The sequence below is a fragment of the Engraulis encrasicolus genome, chromosome 12, assembly GCF_034702125.1.
Source record: "Engraulis encrasicolus isolate BLACKSEA-1 chromosome 12, IST_EnEncr_1.0, whole genome shotgun sequence".
NCBI classification, from domain to species: Eukaryota; Metazoa; Chordata; class Actinopteri; order Clupeiformes; family Engraulidae; genus Engraulis; species Engraulis encrasicolus.
In genome coordinates this window covers 48,388,734-48,404,819 of record NC_085868.1, presented here as the reverse complement: position 1 = coordinate 48,404,819, position 16,086 = coordinate 48,388,734, and the positions used below count along the sequence as shown (strand labels likewise).

Sequence of the window (16,086 nt, the reverse complement as noted above, 5' to 3'; positions counted from 1 at the left end):
TGGCATATTTCACAAATAATTACTAAATGAATAATCAAGAACAAAGACGGTAACATCCAACCTTGTCTAACAAGGACATTTATTAAATATTCATCAGATTCATATTGAACAGAAAAGACGAGAGACAGTAGTGCAGAGTGAACAGGCTTCTTCACTTGGCCACCTCGTCCAGTTTGGGCTCTGTGGAATGAAAGAAAGGAAACAGAGCAATGCAAGTTAAGACCAACAGATTACAATGAATGCAACATCAGCCCCAAGTAATCAAGAAAAAAAATCACACTCAGAAAATGTTATGTTATTATAATTGCAAATGTATGATCAAATGCTATATAACCATTTTCTCTTTTTTTGTGATCAAACGTGTTTTTAGGACAATCATTTTGAAATACAAATGTTCCATGTAATTGATGTGTACAATCAAGGTATTGATGGGTGGTTTTGGTACTTAAATGTTCCATTCTGGTCTGAACTGTATCAGTGTGAGCGAGGGAGAGGTGATCGTCTATGTTACGTAATGACCTGCATCTGAAAAATATTGAAATATCGCCAGAATGAAACCTCAGACTGGCTTTAATACGGTAACCACATTGTTTAGGGCTTAGAGTACAGTTTCTGGTAGTCATTACTTGTCCACCATGGAACCAAACCAAATCAGATCAAATGTGACTACTGGCAACATCGTAAGTCAGGCTAACTCTCTTGCACTGCAGGATGTGACACACAACAAGCTACATGACAGATGCAAACATGGCAGATGTTAACACTACATGCAATTATTAACCTTTTAGCGAGGACCAACCCTGGGTGCTGCCATCTTGGACTGGTAAGGTCCCCTATACTTTTCATACATGCTGTGTTACTGCCACCTACAGGTGTATCACCATGTCACCCATGAATAGCAGCGTTATAAAGGCTGAACTGAACATGGCAGCGATCTCAGCCATTCGTTCCTCAATTTAACCTATTATCTCCTGGAGCGACATATACGCTGCATTCAGGTTCTTGAGATTTGAGCTGTTTTATTAAAAATGTGGGTATGTTAGAGATGAATGATTACATTCTGCAAAATGAAGGTTCTAGCTTTTAAATGCAACTCATTTCATGTTAGTATGTTCTTCTGAGGCCAAGATATTTAGCTTAATAGGGAGAGGGAACCTTTTCCCAAAAAGGGCTTGGGATAAAATGGGTGGTCAAGGCGGCTTCTGGTGTTGATATCTATGGGAATAAATCCACAGTACGCGTAACTCACGGGTGAATTTGAAGTCGGGGAATTTGGTGAGGTCCCCGGTGCCGTATAGCCTCTGCAGTTTGGTGACCTCCTCGCTCAGGTTCTTCTGGTAGCCCGGTCCGCCCTCCACCACACCGCCTGCAGCCCTGAACAACACCAGAGATATCACACATCACACCATGGAGGACAGCACTGTCATCACCCACACCATGGGATCATCCACATCATGGGGGTATTTGCAGGTACATGGCTAACTTACTGGAAGCTGAAAACCCATTAATAGATAACCTACATGACCTTTTAGTTCAGAAAAGAAATCATGGCTATTGTATAAACTTATTTAGTTCTACATCAGCCGCGCTGGCCTAATAGAGAGCAGAGTAACTTTATTGGTTCCCAGGGGGAAATTCAGGCGTCATGGTTAACGAGACGATTAAGATCAGAGGGTTGCTTGCTGATTTGAATCCCACCCATGCACTCCCTACCATACTCTCCATGGCTGAAGTGCCCTTGTGCAAGGCGCCTAAACCCACATTGCTACAGGGTCTGTAACCAATACCCTGTAATTAGGGCTACACGATTATGGAAAAAAATCATAATCACGATTATTTCGGTCAAAATCATAATCACGATTATTAATCACGATTATTGATTTTTGCAGATTTTTTTGAAAATTATAACAAGATGAAATATAACCAAGAATAAATTACATACGGGATGAGCAAAATAAAATGAATTGTAATAATTATGTAAAGGCAATAGCATGAAACAGATTTCAGGCCAGAAACACCAGCCTGTCAGTATGTTCTGGCTTCAAGGACGCTCTCAAAAGTAGGTCACTACTGCCACGATTAAATCACGATTAAAATCATGAGTTCGATTTCACTATGTTATCACGATTTTGATTATTTTTCGATTAATTGTGCAGCCCTACCTGTAATTACTCAGAATAACTAAGTCGCTTTGGATAAAGACGTCAGCTAAGTGTATAGAGGTTGCCAAGACGTGACTGAATGGATCGGCAATGCCTTGTGCCCCCATCGTGCCGAAAAGTGAGTGCCTGCCAGAATACGAGTGTCCTCATTGAAACCAATGGAAACCAATGACCAATTTTTCAGACATTTGTTACCCATTTTTGCAGATAAATCCGACACAATTTAAGATGGAAAGCCTATCAATAAAGAATCTACATTCCGTCTGGAAGTATTACAAAGAACTGGTTACAATTTCAGTATTATTTCCATAAAAGAATCGAAGAATTGTCATAACAAATGTTACAGTTTCATTCAAATAGCTCATATTAAGTGGAGGACGAGTAATGTTTCATAAGCATATTTTAGTTCATGAATTATGTAATTGATTCTGCAAAAATGTGTATTATTTTCTCTCAAAAACTGTCATTGGTTTCAATGAGGGCACTCGTGTTCTGGCAGGCACTCACTTTTCGGCACGACACCCCCATCGTGGGCAAATCAAATTCTAGCGCTTGTCAGATAGTAGCCAATCCTAGTCGTGTAAACAAGAAAAAAACAGACCTACAAGTGAATTTGGTGAGGGCAATGACGTCACGTTGGCAATCTCTATTGGAATGTAAGGTAATGTAATGTCCATGAAGGTAATGAACAACAAGGTTTTTGGGACCACCCCTACTCCGTTATAATGTAGAACAACTTCACTACCGTCCATGTGACTAGTATACTAGCATGTAAATTTGCTACCTTTCATGCGTCAACCTTGAAGGCAAAACGTACAGGTATTACTACAGTCAGTATCTATCCATCTCTCCTTACTTTTTATAACACGCGACACATTATGGACTCCAATATGCAAGGGGTTAAACTTGGGTCAGGGATGTGCGAGGATACGCACCTTGACGTACACTCATCCTGACTCGTGAGGCATCACTTTTTAACAACCTCAATAATCAATATTGTTCGCCCTGACCCCAACACTAAACCCAATCCAAAATTAACTCGTGCGTGCAACTGCAAGACCCCGAATGTCCGCCACATGACAGCTACGTACTTGCTCTTGGTATTGTAGTCACGGATTTTGTCCAGGAAGAGTTTCTGGACAGGGTCCATGTCTTTGGCCTGCTTGAACATTACGGCGGAGATGCCAATGTTTCTGCGCAGGGTCACCGTCACGGCGGAGCGGAAGAGGGAGGACAGCTGGAATAACCGGTGGAGAGCCATGCTACAAGGGAACATATTAAAAGTAGATGTTAAAGAAACGTTGCGTATAGGTTTGGTGCATAATGATTTCAAGTTTAACTCGACAACGCCACGCTAGGTTCCAGCTAGCACTTGCTGGCAGACTGCCCGTGATAACACAGGGGTGATCTGAGGTAGCGAGGTTAGCCAACAAATTCCAATCTGGGTCAGTTGCACGGTGAGTAAATGTCTTCTTCTCTAGGTGAAGGGGTAATTTATTATTCAACTAAAGTAGCTATCGTAACAACACACTAATCTGCTAAGGGTATCGTAACATGAACGTTTATTGCACATAACTTGTGTCTTGCACTAGCTAGCGTGCTAATGTTTAGCTGCCCTGGCCTGATTTGACACCTCAGGTTGGCAAACTAAATGTCTCCTTCCTTCAGAATAAACCGCAATGTTCCATTAAACCACAGGCACATCTTTAAAACAACGTTAATGTAAAACACAAAATATGGCATCACATGCATTCACTTAAAAGATAAAAACGATAATCTTTGAAGTCACCTTGTGTGCGATATCGCTGCTCAGGAACGCAAGAGGAATCAACTGACGAGTGACGTGACGTCACGTGACGACGAAGGCTAGACTCTTTTGTCACCCCGCTTCTTTTCTCTGCTGCCACCAAGTGGTTTGGAGTAGAACTAGTTTGTGAAAAAACCAAGCCCCATTGACTATTTCCATATTAGTACAGTAGAAGAGTAGGCCTACAGTAACTTTTTTGATCCCCGGGGGGAAATTAAGGTGTCAAGTAGCTTACATTAATACACATAATGATACCCACATGAACATTTCAAGACATGCATGTAATAGAGGTAATAGTCAGGGAGTAAATTAAGACTACAGAAAAAAATGAAACATTAAAAAGGCAAATGTGCAAAAACATTATCTGTTAGTTGAGGTAGACAAGATTAACATGACCATAAATGAGTAATAACAGATAAACAGGACTACAATTGACGACCAGGACTACAACTCTGCTTTTTTATGGCACTTACTGTTTTTCACAGTGAACTACATCACCTCTTGTACCACTGTGTGTGTGTGTGTGTGTGTGTGTGTGTGTGTGTGTGTGTGTGTGTGTGTGTGTGTGTGTGTGTGTGTGTGTGTGTGTGTGTGTGTGTGTGTGTGTGTGTGTGAGGGGGTGGGGGATGAGGGGTGGGTAGAGAGAAGTCTGTCCTGTGAATAAATGTTTGGTGGTCAGAGGTGTCAAAATTAAAAGTAAAAAGTAAAAGTACTTTTGTGGTTTAATTCTGGCACACAACATTACATAGCTATTACATAATTTACTCTATTGTACATAATGAGAGAGATAGACTGTGTTATTACTGAAAAACACTGAAAACCTAACAAGGACCCACCACAAACTTGATCCAACCAGTGCAGAGTTAGCTAATCGTAAGACAAGTACACAGGTCTACTGGTTACTCAGATAAGTCACTTGTGTTGGAAGGAAACTGTTTCTTTTCTTTTACTTTTACTTTTGTCACCTCTGATGGTGGATATAGCCTATGTGCAATGTTGTGTGTGATGTCTTTGTGTCTTCTTCTGTATTTATGTATGTATGCTACTTGACCCCTTAATTTCCCTCTGGATCAATAAATGATACTCTACTCTACTCTACTCTACTAAATCTATGATATAGTACTGAGGTGTAGAAGATAAGGCATAAATAACATTCCGAGTAGAACATAGATCCTGGTAAGGTGCATGAAGACAATGGGTAGTATGCTAGGGGTGAAAGGCACACCCCAGGCACACAATACATATATAATATATATGCATCAGCATTTAAGAGGGGTTTTTTAAAGTTCTAAACTAGGCCTACTTTTTAAAAAAAGTTGGTGCAAGTATTGTATTGTCAGCATGAAACTTTCCAAGTTCATTATTATTTGGAACAATTATAGTTCTTCCGGATTTCTTTCTTTCTTTCTTTCTTTCTTTCTTTCTTTCTTTCTTTCTTTCTTTCTTTCTTTCTGCACATGCACACCATGGTATAGGCCCAGTGTTCTGCAGCTTTAATGCAATGTAGGCTATAGGCTATCTTACAAGTGCTACTTTCTGTTAGTAAAAAAACCCATAAACATTCAGTGCAGTGAGTAAATGTGTACATGAAATGACAGGCAAGTTTATGTTGGGCACGGAGCAGAATGGTTAAAACAATGTGCGAGGGAATACTGTCACGTACCTATAGCCTACATTTCCACACCCCACTTTATAAACAATGGGCGCGTGTTAACATTTAACTGTAAGGTATTTGACATGTGAATTGTTTTTGTATAATGTATATGATGTGTTGCTCAAATATTTGGTGAAATTAAAGAAGCCTCAAAAACATACAGAGGAATAAATGTATGTGGAACAAAATATGCTACACCTCCTAGTCCAAAACTGCTTTCAGGTTTTTTTTTTAAAGTAAGTAGGCCAAGGCTACTTGATTTTAAAAGGACATATACGGACAGGGTGGTAATTCTATAGCCTGATTATTATCGACTTTCAAATCTCTGTTCGAGACTGACCCTGTGCATAACGATTAACGTTTCCAAGACAGCATGGTTGACCCGCCTCCCTCGGTTTGCTACTGGTCGAGGCCAGAAAAGGCTGGACTGAAGTTTCGTTGTCCCTATAAAACGTCCCTGCTTGAACCATGTCGCTGCCTTTAACACGCCTCTACCCAGGGCCGTTGGACCTGCTCAAAAGTGATTGGTTCCCGACAAAGTGGGTGGAGTCTCCACATTTTTCCAGAGATCAGAAACGATAATATATGTTGCTCGTGCTGTGGCCTGACTAGAAGTAACGCCAAATCCGTTGTGTCACCAGGACAGCATAGCCTGGCTAGTAATTCTATTTCCCTGTGTGTAAAACAGTATATTTTACCCCAACAGAAAGGAGACACACAAATGTAGCATATTCTTTATTCTAAACAAACGTAGAATATTTCATAGATTCATTGTGCTAAATAGGTTATATTTCTATGCCATCCACGGGTGAGCAAGTATCTGTTCCAAAGTCGGTCGATCTTTTGGACTGACGGCTAGACACAGACGAATGAGGTGCCTGCATTCTGTCAAAAGGAATGTGAAATGGAATACAGGAAAAGTAGATTAGAATACAATACTCTACGCAAGACAACATACAGTATCTCTCTCTCTCTCTCTCTCTCTCTCTCTCTCTCTCTCTCTCTCTCTCTCTCTCTCTCTCTCTCTCTCTCTCTCTCTCTCTCAGAAGTGTACACCATATGGGAAGATATTTTGAGAGAACACATTTGTGTGTGTGTGCATGACTGTGTCTTCCTCCCTTATACACACACACACACACACACACACACACACGCGCACTTACACACATGCACACGCACACACACGTGCACACACACACACCAGGGTTGGAAATAAGCACCCGTCTACCTGCCAATGACGGGTACATTTCAGTGGTGACTGGTAAAATGATCAACCCACCAGTCACCTTTACTGGAAAAAAATGGCTAGTGACTGGTAGATTTTAAAATCTACCAACCACAGTGACTGGTGGGGAAAAAAATTAAGTTCCACCCCTGGCGCACACACACACACACACACACACAGTCTCTCAGACACACATGTACACACACACACACACACACACACACATGCACACACACATGCACACACACACAGACCTCTGGTAATGCGTCGTGGGAAGTAAAGCAGTCCCTTTTGGATGTCCGCTTCGTCGTAGAAGGGCACGTCGCCCCAGACCATCTGGAAGAGCAGGATGCCCAGGGACCACACGGTGGCAGGCACGGCAAAGTACTCCCCTCTCAGAAGCGCCTCTGGGGGGAAGTACTCCGGGGTCCCTGTGGAAGAAAACAGCCAATGGACAAAAGATAAAGCCATGTTTGCAATGCTGCCCTACAAAGCAAAAAGGCAGTAACTGCATTGCTGTTTAAAATGACTAACTATAACTTTAATGCCATATATATCAAAGTCTACAGATAAATAAAATGATTGATTTGGAAAAAGGGTGGTAATATAAAGTAACAAAACTGTCACATTTCAGTAATATCCCAAAAACCACTTATACTGGATTGCAGCATCATTTTAAAGTCAACTGACTCAGTTTTGAGCTCTGCGCAGTTACTGCCTTTTTGCTTTGTAGGGCAGAATAGCATCCCTGTGATAAGACTTGTTTTTTTTTTAACTCTGCTTGTGTTTCTTATTGTGTGTGTCCACCTGCAGTGGTTTGCCACACCACCAGGTGGCACCAATTACACAGCATCACATGCATCAGGCATTTGGCAGGGGCCAGGTTGGTATCTCTGCTCTAGTTTTTGTTTTTAGCCATGCCTGAAATGCCGACGTAGGGACCATGCAGGAGCACTGAGGCCAAAGTCAAAGTCAAGCGTTAGGCCTATAAGTGTGTTGTTACCAGCATGAAATTCAGAAATCAGGTGACATTCTGTTTCTCTGTCATTCTTTTGTTGTAGTTGTTGTTGTAATCTGTACCTGAAAGATCCATGTACAGGCAGTCCTCTCTCTCTCTCTCTCTCTCTCTCAAGATTTACCTGAAATGTCCATGTAGGGGCCGTCCCGGAGCACCGACGCAGAGCCAAAGTCCAGCAGCTTGATCTGCTGGGTAGCGCCGCCGCTCCCGCCGCTGCCGCCGCTGCCGCCGCTGCCGCCGCTGCCGCCGCTGCCCACCACCAGGATGTTCTCGGGCTTGACGTCGCGGTGCACCACGCCTCGCGCATGGCAGTGCTGCAGCACGCACACCAGCTGCTGCAGGACGTGGCGTGCCATGGCCTCCTCCAGGTAGCCCCTGCCACTCTGCATGAAGTTGAAGAGGTCCTGGCAGGGCTCGGGACGCTCCAGCACCATCACGTAGGTGCCGGGCAGCTCCAGGTAGTCCAGCAGCAGGGCGATGCCCTTGCACTGGGGCCCCCCGCCACGGCACACCTGCCTCAGCAGAGCGATCTCCAGGGGGATGGGGCCCTTGAACTCCGACTGGGGGTGGAGGTTGTGAAGAGTAGGCATAAGAAAGGTATAATAATGATAATGATAATGATAATAACAATAACAACAATAATAATAATAATAATATAGTTGTTATTGTATAGCCTTGATATAAACCTAGTTTTCATATTGCCTTTCATGGAACCCAGATAATTTAAAGGTTAGACAAGGACAAGGAGTCTAAATCAAAGGGTTTAACTAGCCTGCGATTATTTGACGTTTCCTCAGACAACTGTAGGGATGGGTCCCTTGTTAACAGAATGGTAATGACCAAGTCGTAAAAAAGGGCCTGTGACATGCAGTGATAATAATAATGAATGAAATAATAATATTCCAATGAACTCAATAAATTTACCCTATTCAAATTGTTGAAGCTATCAAGCATTACAATAACTAATTATAATGAATTATAAATATAATACATTATAATTTGGTAAGATGTGAGAGTTTGAAGAGCTCTTTCAAAATAGTTACGCAGGCTATTTGCTGATCTTGTGACTCACCATTTTAGCCCACATTTTAATCTTCCTCACGTCCACTATTTTGAGGGCCACCTATGGAAACACAACCCAGAGGATTAAAGGGGATTTCCTCTTAATTTCAACATGCAGTGCATTGCTAACTGACCATTCTTATGGAGCATGGTTTGTTTACATTTAGTAAAAGATTACATTTTAAAAGTGCCTGCTGTTGTATAGGTGTTTGAATGGAATGTGAAGTATGTTCAGACATTAAAAAACATGCCCCATAAGAATGGCCAAGATCTTGTAAAGGGCTTAACAATGCCTTGTTGTTGGATAAAAATGCCTCATTGTTGGAGACTGACAAGTCAAGGGTGTTGTGAGCAATATAACTGCATGATGAATTTGGCATGAATTCTCCTTTAAGATCGTGAAAAATCCTAATCACTCTGCAATGGTACAATGATACATATAGATTTATGTACAAACATGAACTGTACACACACTAAGGGTACTGTTCACTGGATTAAGGTACTGTACATTTCTTCATAGAACTATAGGTCTACTGTGCATGCTATTCTCCTTCAATGCACAATAAATGACTGATAATGACCAGGGGATGAAATGTTTGCCCCACTGACCTCACAAGACGTTTTGCATATTACATAGAAGCTAGATACACACCAGATGGCTTGTGAAATGTATACGTATGTCCAAATAAAATGTACACTTGTTAAATGGATGTTCATTAAAACTAATTAATTTATTTTTTGAAAGTGTAATGGAATTTACAGAATTTACAGACCACCCACTCTCAAACTATGTCTAACTACATGTTATGGGTCCTGCAACAGTCACTGAAAGTGAACGAACCCATTGGCAGTCAATGCACAAAAGTTCCCAAAGAACTTTTGTGCATTGAAGAAATTCATGGGCCAATCAGAGAGAATACAGAAATCGAAAGTGTGGTCTTTGCGTTCTTTCAACTATCCTAACTCCTTAGTTTAATTAATATCTCCCAAAAGCGCAATTCAAAGGTCATTTTCTCATTTGCAATCGTGATGCTGAATGGGGAAAATTCCCCCCAAACGTTGGTGTGTCTGGGCTAACAGCTGGGAGACCTAATGTTTCTCTCCATGGAGGCGTGGCGTCAACGAAGTGCAAGGTCAAACGCTTAGGTCAAGGACGGGAGTTAGGGTAATGGAGTGTACCCATAGAATCTTACTGAGTTCGTTTTAATATGCGACCTTGCCTCCTCCACTTGCCTCCTCCACTTGCTTCTCGTCATGATGACATCACTGACAACAGCATTATATTTCAATATCTTGCAAAAGCTCAATTGTAAAGTCTTTTTCTCATTTGCAATTGGGATGGTAAATGAAAAACCGTCCCTCAAAAGTTGTTGTGGCGAGGCTGACAGCTGGGAAACTTTATCGTTTTCTCCACGGAGGAAGGGCCAGGAGGCGGGACGAGGAGACAAGCACAAGTGGAGGAGGCAAGGTCACATATTGGGATGCACACACTGTGTGTGGTGCTACTATACATTACTCACTGGTAGATGGTCTGACTTCCTGTATCCAGCATACACACTTCCATAGCCTCCATGTCCTATCAACTCTCCCTGACTATATGAAGCCTCATACCGCTCTAAAATACAACATTTACAGACAGTGCAAGTGGGACATTTGTGATTCACACACATAGACACATAATACAAGGTCTCTGGCATTTGACTGGAATCTTAACTCTGAGGCAAATACAGTGTATTTCTGTGTACTATGTATTTTCTCAGAAGTAGGGCCTAAATAAAACATTGTTGACTACTCTGTTTATCTTGAAATCCCCTGAGGAGGCTAACAGTTGAAAATACATTTTTGATCTTTTGATCTTGGGTTGACAGTACAGGCATACAGTAGGCCTATATAGTCTTTCTGCCTTGTTTTTGTGGAGTTAGAAACAGGAATGTCAAAATTCGTCCTATCCCACTATGGTGAAACATCTTTTTAAAAAATTCCTGGATCCGTATCATGATCCGGATCACCACCAAAATGTAATCACTTGTTCCTTTTGTCATTTCCAAAAACTCCACAAAGTTTCATCCAAATCCATTCATGACTTTTTGAGTTATCTTGCTGACAAACAAACAGACAAACCAACGCTACCGAAAACACAAGCTCCTTGGCGGAGGTAAAAATAATAATAATAATAATAATAATAATAATAATAATAATAATAATAATAATAATAATAATAATAATAATAATGATAATAATAATAACAAAAGATCTAATTATAAGAATCTCCCCTCTGAGCTGGCTTACACACTTGCACACCCAGTGATCTTCCAAGTGGAATTGCCTACCAGCTGGAGTCATCTCCTTGGCCCCCTCATCATCCTCATCACCGTCATCATTGGCTCTCTCCATCTCAGGAGGCCTCTGTTCCGCCTCTCCCCCAGACGGCTGCTGTGAAGGGGCAGAGCACGTCCTGGACCTGCACCTGAAGCACTGGAGGTCCTCCAGGCCCTTGGCGGTGGCACGCCAGCGGGTCATGCTCCTAGTGCCCAGCGCGGGGCCGATGGCCAGCCGACAGTGGCGCTCGTGGCCGACCGACACGTCTTTGCCGTCTTTGGCATCTTTCACGTCTGCCTCCTTTCCATTCTAAGGGGTAGAAGTTGAAGGCTTTATTATTTATGTACTGCACATTAAAGCAAAAAAACCCTCCTAACCCTACAGCTCAACTGTATGCCTATATGGCCAATATCTAGGCCTACAGTATACCTATGTTGCCTGATTGAAAAATGTCCAAACACATTGATTGATCATATCCATCATCATATTCATGTTGAAAATCGAATTTTACTGTAATTGTAGGCCTAGTTACTGATGACCTTTGATCAGAGGTCATATCCAACTCACCTCGACATCTTAAAACAACCATAGGCTCATATGCTAACAGTGATAGAAATGTCATGCTCTTATCACAAAATGCACACTTTTTATGTTAATCCATCCAACTACCGGTATATCCTTCCATCCCTGTAAAAGCCAAGGGCAGTTATGTCACAACACCTTTCTCCTCTCTGCTGCCCCCTTGTGGTGTTGGTTGTCCTGTCTCTTCTTCTTGGCCCCTTGGTCGGTCCTGCTCTCCTCCACTGGCATGCCCAGCTGCCTCTTCAGCTTACGGATCTGCTCCGAGCCCCAGCTTGGGCGAGCTGTGAGGAAAAGGCAGAGGTTACTTGTAATATTCATTACGTTTTTGTTGTTCAGATTAAGGATTTACTCGTAATTAGGCTATGCAATTTCATTTGTATTAATGCACTTATGCCTTTACCATACAATAGAGCAACAAAACCTTTGAATACTTAATTTAATTGAGCCTGCCAAAGTTGTTCTCTCAAGAAATCTATACTTTCAGTAAATTATTATTGTTATTATTATTGTTGTTTTTCTTATTAGGCCTATTATTATAGTATTAGTAGTAGTAGTAGTAGTAGTAGTAGTAGTAGTATTAGTATTAGTATTAGTATTAGTATTATGACCTTTTGTTATGTCCTATGTATTATTATACTTTTGAAAAATGTACCTCTGAAGGTTGGCAGAAATGTGCCGTCACTCATTGTGCAGAGAGAGCTTCAGGCAACAACAGCCACTGAGGCACAGGCTGCAAATGTGTCCGATTTGACTCCTGACATCTGTGATGTCATAATGACATGTGTGAGTGATGTCATGAGGTTCTATTTCATTCTTCTTTGTCATGTTCCATGGACATGTCGGAACACTCCCAGGATGTTGTAGCAACCATAGAATGCTTTGGGCTGCATACCCCCTCTTCCTCAAATAGGCTACCTCTATGCACCCTGGGTCACACTCAAATGACACAAACATACAGTAAATGTGATCCTGGATTTCTAGTTCGTGAAAAAAGATCAGGGACTTGGTCATTCTTATTCCCAAAGAATTCAAAATGGCCAAATGAGTTTATTAAAATCTTTTAGAAATATAGGAATCACAACACAAGCACTTGCTTTCAAATTATTTGTAAACCTATGTTAGCCCCCCTTACATTAGTATTAGCCCCCCTTTAACGATTTTGCACAAAAATAAATAAATAAATAAATAAATAAATAAATTATATATATATATATATATATATATATATATATATATATATATATATATATATATATATATTTACATTTTTCCAAAAGCAAATGCAGTAAAGCACTGAATACGAACCACCAGTTAATCTGAATACAAGTTCCTGTTTGCTTATTTATTGTTTAATGCCACTTGCGTATATCCTACTGCACAGCAATAAAAGCAGGGTGCACAGCAATATGTTATGCGGGGGGGAAACATATACTCATAACATAACATAATAATATTCATCAGTTGAAACATTTTGAAATGTTTTGTTTAGCTTACATATAAGGGATGTTCATTAAAATGTGAATTAAAAAAAAATCCACTGTAACTAGTGTTTAAAAATCGGTATGGTGCTCTTAAAATAATTGTTCAAGAAGACGCTTTTGCACACCTCGGTAGGTGGGCAGGTGCGTAAGATATTATCCCCGTGGGGTTGTCATTCAAGTGCAAAGAAATCCTGCACACTGTCCATTCCACCAACAAACTTTAATACAACATGAAGAAGGTCGGATGACCGAAACAATGTATTAAAGTTTGTTGGTGGAATGGACAGTGTGCGGGATTTCTTTGCTCTTAAAATAATGAACTCATAGACAAAACCTTAGCAGGTGCGCTGAAACAAATTTCGGCGCGCGCGCTCTGCGTGCGCATTTTCTTCCTCTGGGGCTAGGCCCCCCCTGTCTCTCAAACCTTGTAACGGGCCTGCTTATTATCCTCCTAAAGCCAGCCTCTCATCTGTAAAAACTTCCACAACATAATCAAACTCAGTTCATATTGATCTACATAAATGACTACTTATCATTTACTTACTGTATGATTTACTCGTATATCTAATACATTGAAAATTGTACTCCTGTACATACAGAACCTTGTACTCAGAAGAGGTGTGTACTAGGGCCTTGACACCATTGCCCAGAGCTCACATATTGCTGGATTTGATGATTTGATGGATTTGATGTTCATTACAGCCTCTCACAAGATGAATCACAAGATATGTCTGCCAAATGTAATGTAATGTAATGTAATAAACATAGGCCGACAGTACATTAGGCCAGTGTTTCTCAACAGGGGTGCCGGGGCACCCTGGGGTGCCGCGGGCCCCCCTCAAGGGTGCCGTGGAAACGTGACTGATAAATAAATTATGTAATATGATACATATGTGTCTAAATTGGTAAGTTAAGGCTAGTCAGAGGAATCTTTCATCTGCCATTTCATCTGCCATTTACGTACAATAAAGTAAATATAGGTCACCCCAGTCAGCTGCAACTTTGAATGTAGGTTGTGTGACGCCTCCCAATGTGTTACTTTTCTAAGCTTTTGTGGTATCAGATGCTATGCCATGTTACGGCTTGTTGATTTGGGGTGCCTTGCAATTTTTCATGAATTGAAAGGGTGCCTCGCCTAAAAAAAGTTTGAGAAACACTGCCTTAGGCTATTGCATTTCAGCAATAACAAATGTAATGTAATGTAATGTAATGTAATACATATAGGCCTACAGTACTGTAAAAAAAGCTGTAAACATTGGTACGCTTTTGCAGTATTGTCACTGTTATCTGTTTTATCTCAATCTACAGTCCTGTGCCAGTTTTAGCTTAACAGAATCCAGTGCGTGACAGTTCAATAATACCAGATATCAAGTAGAAGAAGGCCTGAGCTGATGACAGGACTGGGACAGATATGTCCCGGGCATTTTTGGTGTAGACCGGCCCGTTACACATAGGCAATGTGAATTTCCCCCTGGGGATCAATAAAGTTACTCTACTCTACTCTACTCTACAAGCCCCTGTCCTATATCTTGACTAGATGAATCCACTGTCTATACTGAAGATGGACCTCTTAATTGTGGGAAGGCCCGCCGACAGGGTGGGTGGGCAACCGGGCTTTTTGTCCCGGGCCCTGGACTAAGGGGGGGCCCATAACGTTGGGATTAATTATTATATGGTCACTTCAAATGTGTTGATTTAGGGAGGAAAGGTGCTTTATTTGCATTCAAACAATGACTTATATATTTGCCTTCATTGCAGCAGATCCAGGTAAGACACGGCCGACTTTTTCCAGCCCCGTCGTCATAACACTGACACAGGAGGCCGTGAGCAAGACACACGGAGATCAATATCAGACAGACAGGGGGGCATTGAATATTTTGATTACCACAACGGCTTAATTACAGTGCGTTTCTTACGCCTATATCTAATTGAATCTATGAATAGGCCTATGCTCATTACTCCGGAAATATGTTTCCAAATCAAATGTTTCAGGCAGGGACGCGCACACGGATGAACACAATAGAAAACGGGCATTGCATTATTTCCTAACCAGAACAGCTTAATAACATTGTGCTTCAAATCTGACTGTCAGTTAAGAATAAAATGCATATGAGCCCACACAATCATACCAGAGATTCTAGGCCTATTATAATCTCTGGTTGTGTGGGATAATGTCTCCGGCGCACGTTTGCCAGGAGAAGGACAACCAACTTTGTAAACAGCGCTATGCAACGCTATTGCTAAATCTCCGCTTAGCACAGATGTTAACAAATTATCAACCTGTTAACTTTGTGAGGAGAAATACGGTGTAGATTCGTTGTGCATAGTTTTCTGTAAATTGACATATTCCTGTGTTAGGCTACTCCTGCTGTGGGGGAGGCTTTGATGAGGGAGGGAGCACAGCAGCACACTCTGTGTGTTCCTGTTCACTTGCTCTCTGTCATCACACGTCACTTGAGGTCAGTTTAGCAAACGGTGACTCCTTCTCAGTCATAGTTTTGATGTGCAAGCCTTCAAATTGCCAAATTACACTTAGGCTACACTTGTGTTATTAATAGGAATGAGAATCCTATCAATTTTGTTTCTTTTAAAAAAAAATGTAGGCTAGACTGCATGGATAGAACAATGTTATGTTTTCAAAATGGTGAAAAATGGTCGGTGGAAGGGGGGCCCAATCAGAGATTTTTGTCCCGGGCCCAGTCAAAGCTGTCAGCGGCCCTGGTTGTGGGTCAATGGCAAGGAAAACAACAACAGCAACAGTACCGCCTCCTCAGGA

General features: G+C 41.4%; 2 protein-coding genes across 2 annotated transcripts; both read right to left on the bottom strand.

Annotated features, from left to right (window-relative positions):
• Positions 1–50: 50 nt before the first annotated feature.
• atp5pf (ATP synthase peripheral stalk subunit F6) lies at positions 51–4,069 on the bottom strand. Its single transcript, XM_063212356.1, has 4 exons — positions 3,952–4,069; positions 3,254–3,424; positions 1,250–1,374; positions 51–180 (listed from the first exon to the last, which is right to left on the bottom strand). The coding sequence occupies exons 2-4, from the start codon at positions 3,421–3,423 to the stop codon at positions 152–154; spliced, it is 324 nt and encodes a 107-aa protein (XP_063068426.1). The 5' UTR covers position 3,424; positions 3,952–4,069; the 3' UTR covers positions 51–151.
• Positions 4,070–6,345: 2,276 nt separating this feature from the next.
• On the bottom strand, positions 6,346–12,581 carry LOC134460337 (serine/threonine-protein kinase pim-2-like). Its single transcript, XM_063212769.1, has 8 exons — positions 12,482–12,581; positions 11,968–12,110; positions 11,259–11,556; positions 10,449–10,543; positions 8,939–8,989; positions 7,988–8,426; positions 7,103–7,279; positions 6,346–6,508 (listed from the first exon to the last, which is right to left on the bottom strand). Exons 1-8 carry the CDS (start codon positions 12,513–12,515, stop codon positions 6,417–6,419), a joined length of 1,329 nt encoding a protein of 442 aa, XP_063068839.1. The 5' UTR covers positions 12,516–12,581; the 3' UTR covers positions 6,346–6,416.
• Positions 12,582–16,086: the final 3,505 nt, after the last annotated feature.

Coding starts and splice junctions, on each gene's coding strand:
- LOC134460337 (XM_063212769.1), bottom strand. CDS start 12,515: ATGAGTGACGGCACATTTCTGCCAACCTTCAGAG. Junction 11,557..11,967: donor GGGCAGCAGAGAGGAGAAAG/GTGTTGTGACAT, acceptor TCTACCCCTTAG/AATGGAAAGGAGGCAGACGT. Junction 10,544..11,258: donor CAAGGAGATGACTCCAGCTG/GTAGGCAATTCC, acceptor GTTGTATTTTAG/AGCGGTATGAGGCTTCATAT.
- atp5pf (XM_063212356.1), bottom strand. CDS start 3,423: ATGGCTCTCCACCGGTTATTCCAGCTGTCCTCCCTCTTCCGCTCCGCC. Junction 1,375..3,253: donor GACTACAATACCAAGAGCAA/GTACGTAGCTGT, acceptor GGTGTTGTTCAG/GGCTGCAGGCGGTGTGGTGG. Junction 181..1,249: donor CCCCGACTTCAAATTCACCC/GTGAGTTACGCG, acceptor TTCATTCCACAG/AGCCCAAACTGGACGAGGTG.